Source organism: Cyprinus carpio, chromosome A4 (genome assembly GCF_018340385.1).
Source record: "Cyprinus carpio isolate SPL01 chromosome A4, ASM1834038v1, whole genome shotgun sequence".
Lineage (NCBI taxonomy): Eukaryota > Metazoa > Chordata > Actinopteri > Cypriniformes > Cyprinidae > Cyprinus > Cyprinus carpio.
Window position 1 is genome coordinate 15,098,860 of NC_056575.1, and position 20,794 is coordinate 15,119,653.

Here is a 20,794-nt window from a genome sequence, read left to right on the forward strand (position 1 = left end):
ATTTTTGCATTCAATAAGCATTTAAATATGACACATTCACCATTCATTCTTTTCTCTGTGCAGGTGAAGCTGAGTGACCGTGTGGTATCCACCAATCACGGTTTGCTCATCCGGTCAGTGCATTCTTCGGATCAGGGCGTTTACTACTGCCTGGCCACAGAGAATGGCTTCAAGCGCACACTTGCTAAAATCCGTCTCCAGATTCTGAGTGAAGCTCTGGTCAGCGCTCTGAGCAATAAACATTCTTCATGGGGCTGGGCAGCCTCACTGCACCCTAAAGCCCTGGTGTCAGCCTTCAGCCCGGCTGAGACATTGGCCATGCACCAATACTGCAAGGAACGCAAACAGATGCAGAGTCTGCAGAACATACAGAGCCCCATGAGGGGCGATCTGGGTAAACTCAAACCCTTGCTGGACCACAGGAAGAGCAGGAACCGCCGGAACCACTTACTACAGGAATAGAGGTGAAATATAAAGGAAGGAGATTAAAGAAGAGATGATGAAAAGGAAGGAGATGGATAGACAGATGATGAAAAGGAATAAAGACATGCATCAGGAGAGAACCCGAGTGGAAAATAAAGGAAGAGAACGTTGGAGAAGATTCCTCTGTTATGAACCTCATTTGTTGTTTTTCTTCAAGCTCAAAGCATCTCAGGTGCTTCCTGTACAGCAGTCTTATATACATGAACGCCCAGAGCAGAGGACTCTGAGACACCCTCACACACAGGCACTCAAGCCAATTTGTGTTTCAAGCTGCATAATACAAGATGCCATATATGTCATACAATAGTATTGTTGTCATTTTATGTGGATGTGACATTTCAGAACCAACAAAGTAATACAAAGTCCTTCAAGACCCAATGGAATGTCTAATGAGGACAGATTTTTATTTCTTTTTCCTGTGTTGATTTATGTCCTATTGAAAGGGGGGCTCATCCCTTTTTTAACAGCCTTTAGTTTACATCACAGACATGAAATTTATTTCTCCTTGCTAATAATAGTGAACTTTTACCAAATGGGACAGTCTCATTCTAGAGTGCATTTCATTGGACAAAAATTTAAATACACCCTTAGTGCAAGCTGAGTCATTAAAATTTTGGTTTGTTTACTGGAAGCTAAAGACTGTAAATTGCAAATGTACATATTATCTGCTAAAGATTTCTCAAATTAAGACTACATAAGCAATAGCCTTCAAAGCTAACAGACATTGACAAAAACGCACATAAATTCAGTTTCTAGTACATATCTTATTAGATATGCATCATGAGAGCATTTTGTTAACTTACAGATGTAAAATAAAGCCACTAAATTTCAGTATTGATTTCTTCTGCATTCTCTTTAATATCCCGGCAGAACATTGTGATTATAAATAAGTATATTCTAGCAATCCAAGTTTGATTTACATGACACATTTAGGCCAAGCAATTTTGGAAAATTTCCATTAATGGAACAAATTTATCAATTCTACTACCTACAACCCTTCAATACCCCTAACTGAATTAAGGTTACATTAAATATCATTAGTAGTCTTCTAAAGTCAACCAATGGCCTCCCTACATTGAGACGATCATTTGTGGATCTCCAGCTTGTAAAAGATTGTCTTCTAGCAAATGAAATGTTTATGGTGACTGAACAGTTCATGAGAATATTTTCTGGACATTAAAACATTACACATAGACCATTGTACATCAGCCCAGCTGCACAACAGATGTTCATACGGGAAGTGAGAGGGAGAGGAGATGGTTTGGAGATGTTTCAAACTGTACCAGACAGGTGGCTCTCTGAGCTCATAACACTGTAAAGAGTGTTGTGTTTTTGCCAAGTGTTATGCTTTGGGAAACATCATTAATCCTAAATGCATAATTTCTTCCTTAAAGAAATGGCAGTTTCACCATCATTTACTCACCCTCATGACCTTCCAAACAAGGAGGACCTTGAATATAGTCGTATGGACCACTTTTATGGAACTTTTTTGTCCTTTAAGAAGAGAGAGTGGTCATGTTTTCAATATATGGAAAAGAGCAGCATGAACATTCTTCAAAATATCTCCTTTTGTATTTCTAAAAAGAAAGAATGACATGAGGGTAAATTAGGGCAGAATTTTCACAGGTGAACTATTGGTTTAAAATGTTGATTGTATGTGCATGTTTTCTTCTTTTACTAACGAGGTATCCACGTTATTTTGCAACACAGAAGTAAGCTATTTTCTGTGAATGTGTGAGACTTCTGATTTGTTAGCTGCAAAAGGTAAATAACTATAAGTATAACAAAGTGCAGTAAACAGTATACCTATTTGTGCTACAATCAAGTGTGTTCAAAATCATGGCAATACATTAAAATAATATGATAAGAAACACCAGTTTTTAATATCAAGCAGCAAAATGGACAACTGAAAGTGAATGACAATGGAAGCCTCACACATTCAAGTTACAAATGGCTGCAACCTGCTCTTATGTAAAAAAAAAAAAATAAGGTGAATACTGAACCAGAATGAATCAGTTTCAAGTAGATATTTTGTAAAGAAGATTTGCTTAAGCCCCAGAAATACCATAGTGTTTAAATCATGTAAGGATAGGCCAAAAAAGGAATGTAAATGAATGTCATGTTAATGTTTTGTGGTTTGCTCAGTGTGCACAGCTGTAATGTGATTGTCACTCATTTTAGATGATGTATAGCATTGTACAGCTTCTGATTTTGGATTACTCTATGTCTGTGTAACTTATCTCTTTTTGTATTTTGAGTATCTGTAAATAGTGAAAAATTTAGCTCTAAAAACAAATGAGAAATTCAGTCACACTTCAGTTTTGCAATAGATTTCTCTATGGCGATTAGAATAATTTCATTCACATTTACACAGTTTGTTCTCTCTCTGAAATGCCCAAATGGGATTTTGTTTAATGCCAAACTTAAGATGTTTTCGACTGAATCTGCATTTTGCAGACGTTTCATGTTCACTTTTTTTTTCCTGTGGCATTCTGTGCCCTCTTCAAAGGCATTTAGATTAACAATGTTTTAATATAAAATGATACTATAGCGAAAAATGTTAATGATAATTTTATTTTATTACATGTCTTGATTTGTGTAGGCCTATTTATTAATGATATAAGCCTGAACAACTGCATTAAACAAACTGAATCTCTTTCATGTTTTACAAATTCGTATTACAAAAGAATCTGAGAATTGCTTTATATCTGTAACGTTACTGAACAGTATTCAGATTAAACTCATGAATTTAAGAGTCAAGTTGAAGTGAAACATGAAAACAAAGTTCACAACGCAGCAGAATAAGACTGTCAGTCTTTATTTGAATGCATAATACGGTTCTGTTCACACACATACAACCGTATTTTCGGCTATTATTATGTGCTGTGTGAACGGAACCGTATCGGACAACCAGTTGCCCAGCAAATTCGTGCGTTTGGTGTTTGATGCGTATTTTATGTGTGGTTTCGATAACTTACAGAGAACCAGAAACGATCCAATCTTCCACAGGAGTTGCTTCGGTCAGTTTTATGGGCAGCTTCACACAGTTATAAAAGCTGTTGTGAGGGTTAATTAGACTGGCAAATGAATGCCTAGTTATCGCGAGAATAGAAAACATCGGAACCTACCCAGTATCTCTTGCTAATACTTAAATACTTAATTTTCTGCTCTATTCTGACAGCTGATATAGGCCTATTTAGCTATTATTATTATTACTACTATTATTATTACTATGCTAATTGTTAGGCAATGAAAACAAAGTTCTCAGATTACAGTTACATTTTGTAAAATGGGAATAGGCTACTATCAGGATTACATTTTATTAAGGAATAATTGACGATGGGCCACTGAAGTATTAGAAAATAATGATCCGAGGCCACGACTTGAAGCGTCAGACTAATGCAATAATTATTATATATACTGTTGTTTTTGTTCCTTGTCTTTATGGCCTGCTTTAACTACAATAATGATGACCGATAAACGGCCGATATATTAAAAATATAACAATAAGATCTTTTTTTTAAGTGCTAAAAGTGAATAACCACAGTATTATAATGTACAGAATGAGATTTGGCGCAGATTACATTTATGAAATGGAATGAGCATGCACAATGACTCTAATTTCAGTCGGTATACAGTACAATATCAACAAATTAAAAAATCTCTAATAACAACAATTACTAATATGGTTCTGATATATTGTGCACCCTTTTTATACTGCATCATATGGGCTTATATTACTTGAGGAGTTGGAATGTCATTATTTACGAACAATTGTGTATATTTTTTATAAACATTTGCCACAAGGCTTAATTTCAAAGTAGATTATAAACGTACATGTTATTCGCTCATGCCTTTAGCTGTTTAAAACCCGTGGGTCAAATCAAAAAAAAAAAAAAAAACAGCAGTCGGAGATGACCAGTTGTGTTTTATAATTCATAAACCAAGAGAGGGGGTCGCTCCCAGGCCTACTTTCATATTAAACAAACCCGTTTCCCACTCAACCCAAGCCTCTTGTTCTACAAAACCTCCCATTCTGATTTAGCAGCCATTGGAGAATGGAAAATAAGTCATATGAATTTACAAGGTATAACAAGGAAATCTATTCCAGAATTTCTTCTGTTTCTGTTTCAGTCTGGTGCTTGTTCTTACGCATGAGAAGACAAAAGTTGATATGTGATTTGAGATATATAGAAGGCAACAACTACACAAAGTGTATAGAAAAAAACAACAACAACCAGAAAACCAAAAATAACAATGAGGCCAAGTTTCACAGTTCTTCGTTTTACTGAAATTGTTCTGACATACAAAACTATTTCACATTTAAATTAACCACAGTATGACCACAAAATGTCAGAATATTTGCTCTGATAACTTTTAAAGTATGACTTTACTTTTATAAATTTCAGAAATAAATCATTTTGCTCCACAAAAATGCAGAGTATATAAATTATATAAATTAAATTGCGGTTCTCTGAGCACAAATAACAATTACAATATACAATTCCCACAAAATGCGATATCAAAAATCAAACACGCAAAGCACCAAGCTTTATTTAACCACCAAAGGAAGTTTGGTATTTTTCGGTTTCATGCACACCACAATCAATCCGATCAAACAGCTGGCAAATAAAATTAATCCAACCACTATGAGTCCGATCTGAAACCCCTCCAACAACTCCATCCGACCAATCAGCTCTTTCTTGAACAAGTCAGCCGTCTCATCATCCAGACCTGCCGTCTTAACACAAATAAGAGACAAAGATCTTACAGTCAGCAGTGAGGCAATCAAATGGTGCAGGGGTCAGACATGCGTGAGACTAGCTGTTTATGGACCGTAATAATTCTTCTGATATATCAGATACAAGATAGCAGAAAATACTTTGTTGGTCCCAATTGGTCTAAAGTACCTATTTAAAGTGGAGATAACAGATCTAGAGTGGACTTATTGTATATAAATGCTGGATCCATCACAACCCACAGCATATAATCATACACTATACATAACACAAATATATTATTAGCTGTATTAAAAAAAAAGAAGAATAAATATGATTTTACTGACTACTGAGCTTTAGTTGGACCTTGATGGTTTATTTTGACCAATTTGCTTTAGTTGGACCTTTAGCAAATACTTTATTTGGACCAGAATGCTTAATTTGACATAAATGCTTTAATTAAAACTAAAATGTTTTAGACAAGCATAAATGTTATAGTTGGACCTAAATGCTTTATTTTGATCTATATTATTTAATTCAACCTAAATGCTTTGTTTGGACCTATATGCATTAAATGGTCCCACATATTTTAGTTGGACCTAAATGCTTTATTTCAACCTAAGTGTTTTATATGAGCCTAAATTCTTTAATTGGCCATATATTCTTTAATTCAACCTAAATGTTTTATATAAGCATAAACACTTTAATTCAACAATAATTTATATATGCACACACACACACATTTATTTTATATATAGTAAAGTATAAATACTATTTAATAATAACTTTAATCAATGGCAAATTATTTAATTATTTAAAAAGAATATTAAAGGCATGATATATTTACACATTTATAAATGTGAATACTAAGGTTATTATAGGTCCTCTGCTGGACCTATATGCTTTAATGAAATAGATGCTTCATTAGCGCTCACCTCATTCACCCACAAAATAGGGAAAATTGTGTAGTCCTTGATTTTGTTCAAAATTCTGTGAGAAAGACAGACACAATATGTTATGTTAGGACGTGCATTTATGAATTACGCGAAGTTCACAACTGCGCAAGCATCCATGACAATATGTGATGTTGGTTTACATACACAATGCTATCCGATGGGCCGTACAACATGTTGAGCTGAAGTCTTTTTGCAAATCTCATAGTGAAACCTGTAATCTACAAATGACAAAAGATACGTAGCCATTAACTTATCTTAAAGCTTCATCCTTTTGCTAAAAGAAAACGTATGCAAACTGAAATGGGTTCCTGACCGGTTCTACATCCATAAATATGGAGTGCTCATCGAAGTTCGGGTTCAGTCCGATCACACCTTGGACGAGATCCTTGCTGCCATACAGAAAGTGGGGTAGAGAGATGTATACTGGGGCTCCTGTTGAAAAATATTGAATATAAAAAAACTCAAACGTGAAAGAATAATGCATTCAGTAAACTTTCGTTTAAACTTTAGACTTTATAAGACACCCAAAACACTGACCTCTACAGGCAGTGAGGTCCAGAAGTCCTGCCATAGTGCAGTTTTTGGTGATCACAGGGTCTGTACAGAAGCACTGGTTATCTGGGTTCTCCGCTGGAGAGGCCAGAGCTTCAGGTGGCAACACGTACCGATACACATCGATTCCCTTCAGGTCAACAGTTCCCTCATACTCAGCAGATATTGACCTAGAGGACAAGCACAATATTTATCACAAATGTATGTGTTGCAAAGGGGTTTTGTAACCACTAACTTCTGACCACCAGAAAGTTTCCAAATAGTCTTCATACTGAACAGTATATCAATTGTTTTATAACTGATATAATCCACTACCTTTCAAAGGTTTTGGGTCTGTAAGATTTATTTATTTATTTAAATCTCTTATGCTCACCAAGGCAACATTTATTTAATACAAAATACAAAAAGAAAACAAACAAACAAAAATACAAGAATATTGTAGAATATTATTGCAATTCAAAATAACTGTTTTCTGTTTTAGCTGAAATCTATATAACAGCATCAATTTGAAATTGAACTGAAGACCGTTTATGTAACATAAATGTCCTTGCTCAACTAAAAAATGAATTAAAAAAATTCTTACTGACCTCAATCTTTTAAACAGTAATGTATATTAATTGTATAATTATATTTTATATTTTTGTGAAATATTTCTATTGTTTAAAAAGTATTACAATTAATAAAATTATACATTAATTTGATATTTTGTATATAATTCAATAACATTCATTCATTTTTAAGCGTGCTTTGCGTCGTGGCCGCATCACCACCTCGGGTGTGCATTATTTTATAATAATTCAACGGCCCATGGTAAATCAAGATCAAATCTAATCGGATGTGGAGAGATAAAAGTCCATGAACACTCATGGAAAAGATGAGACTTTAATCAATAGATTATGAGAACATTGCTGATGAGTGGAATTTCAAAATATACAGTGTCCTCATAAAGTATTTGGAAATTTATGTCTCCAATAAAATGTAAGAATGCTGTCTCAAATGGCATTTATTGTAAAGAAAGATAAGCATAAGCAGTTGACTAATAATCACCTTGAGAGCAGCTAGTTAAAAGTTCCTTCTGCAATAGAAGTGAAGTTATTTATTTATTTTTTTTAAGTCTAAAATCATGTTTGCAGATGCTTTGGTTCATATTTTGTCCTAAAAGGAAGCAATCTTTTTCATTTTAAAGTGTATTTTATTTACTTTTTCCACTGATTATCAGGGAAAAAACTGAAGATACCTGCATATATCAGAAACAAAGAAGAAGAGGGGTTCTTTCTTGTCAAGGAACGGGTGGAAGGAGGAACCATCTGTTAACATATGAATACAGAATTGAATAATGTGATTAATGTGTGAAATATTACATTTGTTGAACTTCATATCAGAAATCTCTGAACACATGGTGTTCTTGCAGAAGTGCTCGCAATCACAAGATGATTAATAATTAAACTAGATGAAAAACTATAGCATGAGACCTACACACTATTTCTTTATTGGACACATACACCAAGGTTTTAGGCCAATAGCTTTGGGATAGAAGTCATACTATATATTTGCATACATGTCAACAATAATGTAATTACTTCACAGTTAATTTAATATCAGTGTAATATGTAAGAGGTAAACTTGCCTGTTCCGTTTATCTTGTTGCAATAAGAGTCATTCCAGTAACTCAGTGATCTGTACAACATCAAGTTTTTTGATGAGGTTGTTAGTATGAGTTTTACTTATGTTGTGTTGAAGATATGAATGTGATTGATTCATTGATTACTTAACACATTAACACAATTACTGACAGTTGTTTCTGTATATACCTTATCTACATTTAAGGTCTGGGTCATTTTTCTTTTAGAGAACAACAAAACCAAAGAATCATGTAAATGTTCCATTTTACACCAATTCTTCATGCTAATGTAGCATATACTCACGTTTCACCCTGCCAGCGTTCAATCGTGGCTACTTTATTGATGTCATCTTTGCCTGTGAATACAGTGTATGGTCCATCGAAGGTGTCATTGTACTAAAAGAAAAAACAGAGGTAAGATTTTCTCTGAATGTAGCATAAATAACACAGCAACTGGAAACATAAGCATTTTTAAATGATTATTATTTAAAGACATTCAGACTAAAGAGAAATTTTGAGGATTAGCTTCAAGGCAAATCTATAACCAGCTTTCATTAAACTATGGTCAGTGTGAGCTGAATTTTAATGTTCCCTATAAATAAAATGTACCTTCTTACTTACATTCCTGGGGTCTTTAAAGGAATAGTTCACTCAAAACGAAAACTTGCTTAAAATGTACTCACCCTCAGGCCACCCAAGATGTAGATGAGTTTGTTCCTTCATTGGAACATACAGTATTTGGAGAAATTTAGTAGTGAATGGGTGCCGTCAGAATGAGAGTCCAAACAGCTGATGAAAACATCACAATAATCCACATGACTCCAGTCAATAAATTACAGTATTGTTGTGTAATGCAAGAAATACGTTTGTAAAAAACACATTTATCATTAAGATGTTTTAACTTAAAAAAAAAAATTCAATACTCTGTCCATAACAATTCTACTTCCAGTAAAAAAGCCATGTCGTCTGAATCAGGAGAGAAATATGCTCAGATGAAGCAGTTTACAAGTGAAAACAGTCCAAAACAGTGGATCTCAATGTGACAGGACAGCAGGAGATGGACTTTTTCACTGGAGGAAGCGTTATATTTTGACCAGAAGCAACGGTTTAAAGTTAAAACACATTAATGATGGATTTTTTTAGTACGAACATGCAGCTCTTCACAAGACAAGTGAAATTGTTGGACTGGAGTCGTGCAGATTACTTGTGGATTACTGCGATGTTTTGAACAGCTCTTTGGACTCTCATTCTGACGGCACCCATTCACTGCAGAGAATCCATTGGTATGATATACAGTAATGCTAAATTCCTCCAAATCTGTTCCAACAAACTCCTTTACATCTTCAAGGCCTGAGGATGAGTAAATATTCAGCAAATTTAATTTGTGGGTGAACTATTCCTTTAAATATTCTTACACCTTACATTCTTAGTTTTTGTGTTCTCACACATATGTGCATTTTAGGTCTCTGTGTATTTGTTCTGTATATACAATACTGTTTATCAATCATGAAGCTACAAATATGTTTTATTAAGTGAATGCCATCAAGTTTTGGCAACCTTACTGGATAAAAAACTCCAAGCATGCTGCCCAGCATTGGGTCTTTGTAGCCCCACAACAATTCCTTAACAGTCCTGTTTTGGAAGAGTGATGAATTGGAGCGTTGGATGAGTAGGTTTGCAAATTTATGACCGAGTAAACTGTAAACACCCTGGAAGAGAAGAAAAATAAAGTTCAAGCTGTTCACAGCACAAGTATGAAACCATACCCTGTCATAAATTAATCTGCCTAATGAAAATCAAAGTAAAATTTATTTGCATTTATTACCTCTACAGCACTTATGACTGAACATCACCTGTTATTAAGAATATAATCTATAACAAAGGATATGAGGTGATGACTATGCAGCTTTGTTGGTTACATTGTAAACATAAGTGCTGTGCTGACTCCTGACAGATAATCGCAGATTTTATCACAGAACATTTTATTGATGATATGATAAACTTTATCGGACTTTCTTCACTGACAACCAATGTTGAAGCAATGTTATCAATATCAGGGGCCAGCAACCTTAGGCACGTGAGCAAAAAGGGTTTGTATGAAAGATTAATATTTCATGTATTTATTTTATTCTATATACACTTACACTTTGTTTAACATTTTGGGATTGGTATGATTTTTTATGTTTTTGCTGGACGTCTCTTAAGCTCACCAAGGCTGCATTTATTTGAAAATACAGTAAAACAGTACTATTGTGAAGTATTATTACAACTTAAAATAAATGTTTTCTATTTTATTATATATGAACATGCAATGTATTTTAACATGTAGTTAACTGATGGCAGAGCTGAATTTTCAGCAGCCGTGCATCACAATAACTAGGCATGGAGAACAAGGGAAGAAAACAGACAAAAAGGAAGACAGAAGGGCAGAGAAGGATGGTTGTCAAAATACATACTGCTACAGCTAGATTGAGCGTTGTGAATATGTCCTCCTCTGTGCCTACTGACATGCTAGGCTCAAAGATGGCACCCGCCGGCAGCACAAAGGACACAGTGTAGTTATCATTGAAGGTGATATTTTTTTTGGGGATAAAACGCGTCCTAGAGGACAATAGAGAGCATGAGAGTATATTAAACCACTAAGAAATGCATTATGACCATTTAGTGGCTTAAAAAATGCAATAAAAATGAAAGTTAGTTGGTGTTTTACTTGTCATATTACTATACAGCCGAGAAAGGCCATACTCTAAGAATGTATAACAGAAGTAAATAATTTTAAATTTTAAATAATAATGTATAACAGAAGTATTTCTATCCTTGGTAATTAAGTCAACTGATGCCCTTAACGTAATACAAATAGTTATATATAAAAGTCTATATATATACAAATACATATATATATATATAAATAGAGAAAATACCAAAAATTAATCAGTCAATAAATAAAACATGCAAAAGTGCTCACATTTCAGTAAACTGCTAATGATATTATTTTAGAACATAACAGACATAAGGGTGGAGTGTACATTTGCCTTAATTAGATAAGCATCATCCCATCAGATAAATGTGTGCTTATCAACATACAACGATTAAACAGCATGATAAAACTTTTGAACAAGCTTGAAGTGCTTATGTTGATATTGTCTATTTTTAAGCACAAGTCTCAGAAGTAGGTAAAAATAGTCTATACTCTGGCAAACGGCTGATGCTTTGGGATTCTTTCTGCTTTATTTCAGGTAGCTCAAGAGATACGGATGCTCCTGAGTAAATTATAAAGATCAAAGAGTGAAATGCTCAATTTTACTTTCTTACCTTTGAGGGATAAGGAAGAATAGATTGTTTACATGAGTACTGATCGAAAATCTATTTATGTAGCAAGTCTTACTTGTACGTGTACGGTCCTTTCTGCACCAGCACAGGTTTGGCCCCTTGACTTACGACATCATCAGCGTTCTGCACGTCAAACAGCCAAAACTGCCTGTGTATTGCAATGTCTACCGACGTCCAGGTTTCAAATGCTAAAGTCCCGTTTTCCAACACTGTTTCCTTTAGAGACACAAAACATACTTAGGGTCAGATAATCTATATTTTTATATTGCATTGTGTACTTGGGTACAATTCAAAATGTGGCAGGCCGGGGCAAGTTGTCACAGTCCAATGAATATTTCTCAACACAGTGTTATTATTATTATTATTATTATTATTATTATAGACACACACTTTTAAGTCTGCAATAATGCTACTGAACATTTCCTAAATATAGAAATAGAGCTAATTTAACGCACACAGTCATTGACCTTGACACCATGAGGCAAGTCGAGAACCTGCTGTTTAAATGCATTACATATAAAATACTATCTAAGATACAAATGTTTTAGATGCTATTTAATGGCTTTTCAGCGAAATTTAAACATTAAAACAGTTGATTAAAGAGCAAAACATGTAAAATTCAAATCAATCAATAAAACACATGTGACAACTTCCCCAACCATACATTTATGAAAAATGCCCTTGACCCATAAACCCCTTTTTATTTAATCTCATACATCATTGATAGTATACGTTGTACCCTAGATTGGCTGTTCCTAAATTATTCAGAATATTTCTCCAGTGCAACTTCACCATGTACATACTGTATATGCCTTTCTGGAGGATCTGCAAATGCATGTGCGCCGAATATTGATATGAAAACACGACGACTTACCTTGTGCACGGTGTTTTTAATGAGCATGTTGCCCACAGGGATGAGAATCCCGCCCAGCACGGCGATCAGGGCGCCCAGCACGGTCCCTGTGATGAGCCCGCATTTCAGATCACAGCAGGTCATGATGGCGAGCAGCAGCCTGGACCAACACTGACCGGCGGCGCGTCAGGTGCGAGCATGAGGTCGTCCTAGGACTTATGTAAGTTCCCGCGATCGAAGGTTGCAGAGGAGGAGATTAAGGACTGGATTGCTGTGTATCACACCCGGAGACCCTCGTTAAGACGGAGTTATCTCAGCGCGATAACGCGCTGCTGGGCGGGGAGCGGGCGCGTATTAACACTCAGCATTCAGCAGCCAAGGCCAAAGTCGCTATCAGACGAGAGCTGAGGTTTAACACAAGACTTAATAGTGACTTTGAAATATCGACATCGACTTCGAAAAGACCTGGGAGACTCGAAAAAATGAAAGAAATAGAAAAGGAGAAATTGTTATTTTTAGATTAAATATAACAGTAATAAATGCAAATGTATTGGATTCTAACATTATCTAATAGCCTGTTTTTATTAAATGTTGCGTTTAATTTACTTTTGAACATTATGTTATATCTAACAGAATAATTTAACAAAATAATAACAACATAGAAAGAAATAGAAATAACATTTTATAGAACAGAATATCAGATCACTACAAGCTGCAATTAACCAATCAGAATCAAGCATTTCACACACAGTGTATAAGATAAATTCTGTAGTTTTTACAAAATAATTTTGGCAGCTGTGGTTGCCAGAATACTTTTGTAAAAAATACAGAAAAACAGTAAACACAATTACGGCCAAAAACTGTAAATTTTACAGTACACTGTAAAAACAAAGTCTGTAGTTTTTACAAAATAATTTTGGCAGCTGTGGTTGGCAGAATACTTTTGTAAAAAATACAGAAAAACAGTAAACATAAATTACGGCCAAAAACTGTAAATGTTACAGTACACTGTAAAAAAAAAGTCTGTAGTTTTTACAAAATAATTTTGGCAGCTGTGGTTGCCAGAATACTTTTGTAAAAAATACAGAAAAACAGTAAACACAATTACGGCCAAAAACTGTAAATTTTACAGTATAAAACTGTTATTTACAAACTAGAAAATTTGAATGTAAACCCAGTAAATTCAACAACGCACACTGCTATTAAAATCTGTTTTGTACCTTTAACATACTGACAACCACCATAATAATGCAGGTGGTAAAAGAGAAAGCCACATGAAGAATCGAAGTTCATCACAAGTAGCTTCGCCACAAGCAGAAGTTTATATTAATATATAGAAGGTGCACAAAGTCATTCATGCAAACACAAAACACCATCATGGTGACACACGATACTTAAACAATTCAATAAACTTTCATTAAACAGCAGAAGATGTAACATAAAGCCCAAATGTACAACTGATAACAAAAAACTATTAAAAAACATGATTATTTAAACAAAATACTTTCAAATGTGGAGCGTCACACAGGGAATTCTGGGAATATCAGTTTACAGTTTTTGACTGTAAATTATACATTGATTTGTTCTTTTTTTATTTCTAAAAACTGTAAAATTAACAGCATTTTTACTGTAAAATTACATGAAATGTCTGGTTAGATCTTTTACAGTTTTTCCCTGTATATAGTACAGGAACTTACTGTTAACCTATTAACACTTTTTTTTTGTAGCGTTTTTACAAAATTGTACAGTTAAAATGACACTTATTTTTTACAGTGCAGACTTATCTAAGTACTGTATGTCTGTAGCTGTGTGTGTGTGTGTGTGTGTGTGTGTGTGTGTGTGTGATTTAGAATAGAATTGATCAGAACAGGTTTCCCAAAAGCTTCGTAAGCCTATGTGTGTGTGTAATTTGGGACGGATTTCGCGCGCGATATTCGCCGACGTTTAACGCCTCGTGACTAAACAAAGGGCGCCAATGTGAGTGTGCACACCGACGCGAAAAAACGCCACGCGTAAAAAGCGTCATTTTTTAAAAAACGCCTCGGGTTCGTTTTTTTGGTTTGACGCACCACGTCAAAAACTATACGACCAATGAGAATGGCGCTTTTGCACACGTGTCTGGAGCTTCTGAAGTTACAGTAAATCACAACTTGGGGGCGCTCAAACACAAAACTGTCTTGCTGAGCACACATACGAACGGCGAAGAAGATATACGCCAAGTAGCGTCTACACTGCCGGGAAGAAATAAGACGAAGAAGATGCAAGGCAAGATGAATGTAGAGTTGCTGGTCTCGTTGGTGTCGGAACACAAAGAACTATATGACAAACGCGACAGCGATTACAAAAATCTTGATAAAAGAGAACTAGTATATTTCTAGTATTTCTGTTTTACATTAAGCGCCATCTAATGTCAGGGAATGAATTTGCATGTTCACTCGGCTCATCGTCAGCGAAAATCGCTTGGGTGTGAACACAAAAAACGCGTTGAAAAACGCTGGCGAATAACGCGCGCCGATATTCGTCCCGGTGTGTACGGCCCTTAAGAAGTTCGTAAAAACGATCGTACGACTGATCTTAATATTACAGTCTGTTTCCCAAAAGCATCCTAACTTAAAGGGTTACTCCACCAAAATGAATATTTTTGTCATTAATCACTTACCCCCATGTTGTTCCAAACCCGTAAAAGCTCAGTTCGTCTTCGGAACACTATTTAAGATATTTTGGATGAAAACCGGGAGGCCTGTGACTGTACCATAGACTGCCAAGTAAATAACAGTGTCAAGGTCCATAAAAGGTATGAAAGTCATCGTCAGAATACTAAATCTGCCATCAGACGTGCAATCTGGGTTATATGAAGTGACAGGAACACTTTTTGTAAGCGAAGAAAACAAAAATAACGACTTTATTCAATTCCTTTGTCAAATGTCTCCTCTCCTTGTGGTGCGGATGACACAGAAGAACACAGCATACGGTGATATGAAAAGACACAGAGGAGACCGTTGACAAAGGAATTATTGAATAAAGTCATAATTTTTGTTTTCTTCACTTACAAAAAGTGTTCCCGTGCACTTAACACAGTCGCACGTAGCCGTGCTTTAAGTGCTACTTAGGAGTCGCTATCCGTTTGTCAAGTGCTGAAATGGCACCTTATAGAATGGCTCATAATTGTAGCAGGCTACACGCTCGTTTATTGACAGCTCGAATAATATAATATAATATAATATAATATAATATAATATAATATAATATAATATAATATAATATAATATAATATAATATAATATAATAGTTATAAGTATGTTTGTAGAGACTTTATTTCCAGGCCCAAGATGGCTGCACGTCAGTAAGTCATTGACAGTTTTTTTGTTGTTGTTTTTAGTTTATCCCTATTTTTCCCAGTCTTTGAAAGCATGTTTCCTACATTACTTCTTTTATTCGTTTCTTTTGTTGAGTCATTTAATTTAGATGTGTATTTGTATTTTTTTTTGTTTTCTGCCCTTTTTAATTATTTCATTTATAAATTCAAATTTAACTACAATTACATGTCTCACGTGGAATGAAGAGGATTAATAATAATAATAATAAAAAAAAAAAACATGAATAAAGCACTTGAATAAAGTTAAAGGTGTAATCTGCTGATTGTCCTGCAGGTGACCGCATAAATCTGTCTTCTTACGATGCACTTAGGGCTTTACATAGTGCTCAAATTGAATCAAGCCTTATGGGGGTCCTCACAATAACACTTTTTTTTTTTTTTGGTGGGGGTGGGGGTTAGTCTCGCAATATACAATTTAAATACACACTATATTTGATCATAATATGAGATATATTAATAACATAATAACATAATAACGAGAGTTAAGCTATTCTTCTTTTAAATGGCTTACACCAAGTAATACTGGATTTAGAAGGTGACAAAGCAGCAGACCCAAAAGGGCAACTATGGCAAATATACCAGGGGACTACATAAAAGGCACTTGAAGACCCGTAAAAGCATGTGACATCAAAATACATTGAAATTTCTCAAAAACAGTAGAATATATTCAGATGGCTTTCAGACTCACTGAATGGTATTCAGGCATCATTATTTCATAATGTCTCAGAAAGCAGTGATAAAGGAGCAGTCAGTAACTTCAAATGGACCTGTTTAAGGACCGTTTTATTACTTAAACAGTAGCAAAAGGATGGAAAAATGCTATCAGGCTGTAATGATAGAGATGAGATTAGGTATTATTCAAAGACTTTTGAGAAACAGACCGAAATATTAAGATCAGTCGTACTTCTTGGGTTTACGAAGCTTTTGGGAAATGCAGCCCTGATCAGTGAATACTCCAACTGACCAAACAGAATCAAGCATTCCAGACAACCATGTGAGGGGGGAAAAAATTACAATAGAAAATGGAATAGAATATCAGACCACTGAATGCCCCAAGTGACCAATCAGAATCGAGCACTTTATATTGTGCAATAAATATGACAAACATGTTTATGTTAAATATTATATTTACAAGCAGCTGTGGAAGTAGCTTAGATAATGGATAAATCAAATAGTAAACCAATAAAAAGTTCAACGGTTGTTTGTATTAGTTATTGCTGCCCTGCATTATGTTATCTTTGAGTAGTAATGTCGTTATCAGAGTGAAGTTTTAGCTTGTACTGTCCTCTAGTGTTCATGGATCTCAATTTGTCTGTAAGACTGTAGTGTGATGATGTTTCATGACACGGCTGTCAAAGAGGGTGCTAAGACATTATAATTGTAGTTACCTGTGGGCATAGGCTACTAGTAAAAACGGACAGCTTGAATTTAACAAGTTGCTTTGGAGAAAATAAATATAAAATGCATACATCTAAATACGAATATAAACAAATATAATATTTTCTCTATTTTTAAATCGTTCAAAAGAAATTTGGATGAAGTGGTATTTTCCAGTGCGTTCATTTCATATGAGCTTCATGCAACTACGTCTGCTAATTAAGCAGGCGAGTCAACGCACGTTTATATCTATAGTGCACTAGAGGGCAGTGTTCAACTATTTGTGTCAACTTAGTGATTGTTGGCTAGCTCAAGTGCAACATTTTGGTAGGGCTGTACCGTGACGTCACAGTAAACCGGGACAGGAATTATTGCAATTTTCAGAATCACAATGACTATCTGTGTCTGTATTACAGTAATATTTTATATATTCACAGAATAACTGTATTAATGTCCACAGAACCATTATCGTTAGAACTTCTCAGCATGTATAGCAGCATTTTTTTAAATAAAACTAAATTTGTTGGCTGTGACCATTGTTGAGTTTTATAAGCTTAGTGTGCATTATTATATTTTACCCTTTTATTAAGGATTATGTTTATATATATATATATATATATATATATATATATTATATATATATATAGTGTGTATATATATATATATATATATACATATACATACATACATACAAGTATATACTTGATGTACTAAAATAAACTAAAATGTATATTTTTTTAATGTTGTCAATTAACAATATTTGTGAAAAATGTATTAATATTTGATATTAGTTAATAAAAATACAACTTTATTTTGTGTTCATGTTAGTGTATTGATGTAAGATTTTAAAAATGGTTTTAAAATATGTAGTAAATGCTGAAATTTACATTACCTAAGATTAATAAATGCTGTAGAAGTACCGTTCATTGTTAGTTCATGTTAACTAATAACAACAAATGAAAGCTTATTGTAAAGTGTTACCGTATTTCTGCAAAACATTGCCAAATAGTGTCGATTACAAGTTTTGATAGTCTTTTATTTATGATAGACAAAATAAAAATAAAATAAAAAAACAAACTCACAGGATTTTAGTAAAAATGTGGCATATGATGGCTATAGTGACCCAAGCTGCCAAAAATGTAAAATTGAACTCTCTAAATAACACATTATGTTTTGACAAACAAGTTATTTTTATTTTGTCTTATCGCCAGACACGTCCTTGCTGAACTGTAGAACTGTTGCAGACAGTCACATACTTTGCATACAAGCCATGATACCTTCATGTGATATGTAAATGTGTGGTTACAGTGTTGTAACCCTTTGAGATCCAATGCAAATGCTCACTCAAAGCAGATGTGTTTTCCTAGCAGCCCAAAGCAACTGTCAGGTCTAAGGTCACTGCCAAATTTATCTGCTTTAACCTCACAGTCATGCTTACATATTAAAAGGCTGATCCTTGGCATAGAAGTGATAGTGAAATGATTTCTGAAGCTCTTTCTGCAAGCTACACAGGATTGTCAGCAGTGTTGATGTTGCAGTAAAGTGTGGTCACAGTTCATTTGACCTGGGAACATATGGTCTGTTGTGACACTGGCATCTGTGATGGGTCTAGGACCAACTCATAACCCTGAGAATACACAACTGGGATGCTGAGATGACAATGGAATAGAATAGAATAGAATAGAATAGAATAGAATAGAATAGAATAGAATAGAATAGAATAAAAATAGAATATCCAGCAAAGAAATACAGTATGTGAATATGCATGAAGTGAACATATGCAGTTGTTACGTTAAAGAACTATTTAAAGAACTATTTTTTATTAATTTAAAAAGTACATACAGTAATTAGGTTGAATAAGTTATATTAATTACATTTAAACAGTTGACAGTAGCCACTGACTTCCATAGCTTTGGGGGGAAAATACTATGGAAGTCAATGGCTACTGTCAACCGGTTAGCAACATTCTTGAAGATATCCTCTATACTATATCTTCAACAGAACAAAGAAACTCATACTGGTTTGAAACGACACGAGGGTGAGCATATGATGACAGAATTTTCATTTGTGGGTGGTGAACTATACCTTTAACTGATGACAAAAATATTGAACATACCTAAATAGGTTACATGACTGATTAGGTTCCATCAGCAAAACTTCTTACAGCAACACCTACCAATATCCATTTTGTACTGTGTACAATATTAATATATAATATTATAATGGCATATCTAATGAAAAACTACTTTCTAAGAAAACACAATATTAGAAACTGACCCAAGAAAATAACTTGGAATATATGCTTTAAAAATCGACTGATTGATTGATATATTGATTTAATTTCAAATGACTGAAAATTAAAATTTTCTTCTTATTATCCTTGTTGTTGTTTTTATTATTTCTATTCCTAAATTCTAATAACTTACAACTTTAAGGAATTCAAGCAAATGTACTCTATGCAGATACTCTAGAAGAGCATGTAAGTTTAAATGTGTTAGCTCAAAGAGGCCTACAAAAGAGGGTTTTGTGATTTTGTCTCCTTTAAATTCTTCCCTGCATGCACTGGAGCATGAAAATATGCAGCTTACACTCAAGAAGAAGAAAAATAAAAACCTCCATTCATCCAATCCTTTTTATCTATTGGCCCAAACTGAGCAAAGTGCAGATTATAGTTTTTGTAGCCAAAAAAGAAAATGAAATGTAACGCAATAAAATAATGAAGAGATGTACCAATAAACATTCATCAAAAGCCTGATGTTTTATTTTTGATGCATACATTTTCTAGAAATTTCTAGAAGAAAGGATGAATATTCAAGCAAGATTAAGTTCCTTTAGTCTAGTAAGTGTTCATCCCGAAATATTACTAATAATATAAAAGTTATTCTTATAAGTTTACTTTTTACATTAAAGATTTCACAGCAAAAATACACAACCTGAAGGTTGACTTTTTTAGAATTATATAGGCACTTTACTTTACTTACTGATAATTTAGAGGCCTTAGAAATTCATTTATCAAATATAATAGGCTTTATAGGGTTAAGGCAAGACGCATAACGCTCAATGACATCTCAGAGAAAACATAAGATGAAGCACACAATACTGAATCATTTAAAAACCATGTAACTGTTTGGTTAGAATCAATTTAAGAAATCTTTTGCTTTATATAATATTTTAATCTAAACAAGTAACTAACAGTTATGGCTGGTTTTAAGTCATTTAGGCCACCAAGACAGCTTAACATAAATTCACCCAAGATATTAATGAATCCAACAATATTTAAGTCGTATAACTCTTTTTTAAGATTAAGATAAACCCCACAACAATAATTTAAGAGCTAGCTCCCCTTCATCCTGCCAGTCTGTTTGAAACTGGACACAGGCCACGTCGTCCTAACGGGAAGAGCAAAGCAGCAGTTCATTGGCATCGAGAGATGCCAGCTCCATCATTCATGTCCTTTACTGCTGATGCTGAGGCAAAGCGCGCGTCCCCGTCTCGACCGAACGCCTCGCACACGCGTGAACGCGCCTG

General features: G+C 34.4%; 2 protein-coding genes across 2 annotated transcripts in view; one reads left to right on the forward strand and one right to left on the reverse strand.

Moving 5' to 3' along the window:
- Positions 1-3,437, forward strand: part of LOC109069877 (sema domain, immunoglobulin domain (Ig), short basic domain, secreted, (semaphorin) 3C) — a 43,112-nt gene extending 39,675 nt beyond the window's left edge. Inside the window, exon 18 of the mRNA XM_042742711.1 lies at positions 64-3,437. Within this exon, the coding sequence (XP_042598645.1) occupies positions 64-462 (399 nt within the window). The 3' untranslated portion in view covers positions 463-3,437. The remainder of the gene's footprint in view (positions 1-63) is intronic.
- A 1,314-nt stretch (positions 3,438-4,751) lies between these two features.
- On the reverse strand, positions 4,752-12,796 carry cd36 (CD36 molecule (thrombospondin receptor)). The gene is made up of 12 exons (XM_042742724.1): positions 12,535-12,796; positions 11,716-11,876; positions 10,787-10,931; positions 9,893-10,039; positions 8,635-8,726; positions 8,337-8,386; positions 7,947-8,016; positions 6,695-6,879; positions 6,471-6,589; positions 6,302-6,375; positions 6,137-6,191; positions 4,752-5,224 (listed from the first exon to the last, which is right to left on the reverse strand). The coding sequence occupies exons 1-12, from the start codon at positions 12,655-12,657 to the stop codon at positions 5,036-5,038; spliced, it is 1,410 nt and encodes a 469-aa protein (XP_042598658.1). The 5' UTR covers positions 12,658-12,796; the 3' UTR covers positions 4,752-5,035.
- Positions 12,797-20,794: the final 7,998 nt, after the last annotated feature.

Bases quoted from the DNA above. Each gene is read 5' to 3' on its own strand.
- cd36 (XM_042742724.1), bottom strand. From the start codon at position 12,657: ATGACCTGCTGTGATCTGAAATGCGGGCTCATCACAGGGACCGTGCTG. The intron at 11,877-12,534 runs GTAAGTCGTCGT...GTGTCTCTAAAG, and splicing joins TTAAAAACACCGTGCACAAG to GAAACAGTGTTGGAAAACGG. The intron at 6,590-6,694 runs GTCAGTGTTTTG...ATTTTTCAACAG, and splicing joins GGACCTCACTGCCTGTAGAG to GAGCCCCAGTATACATCTCT.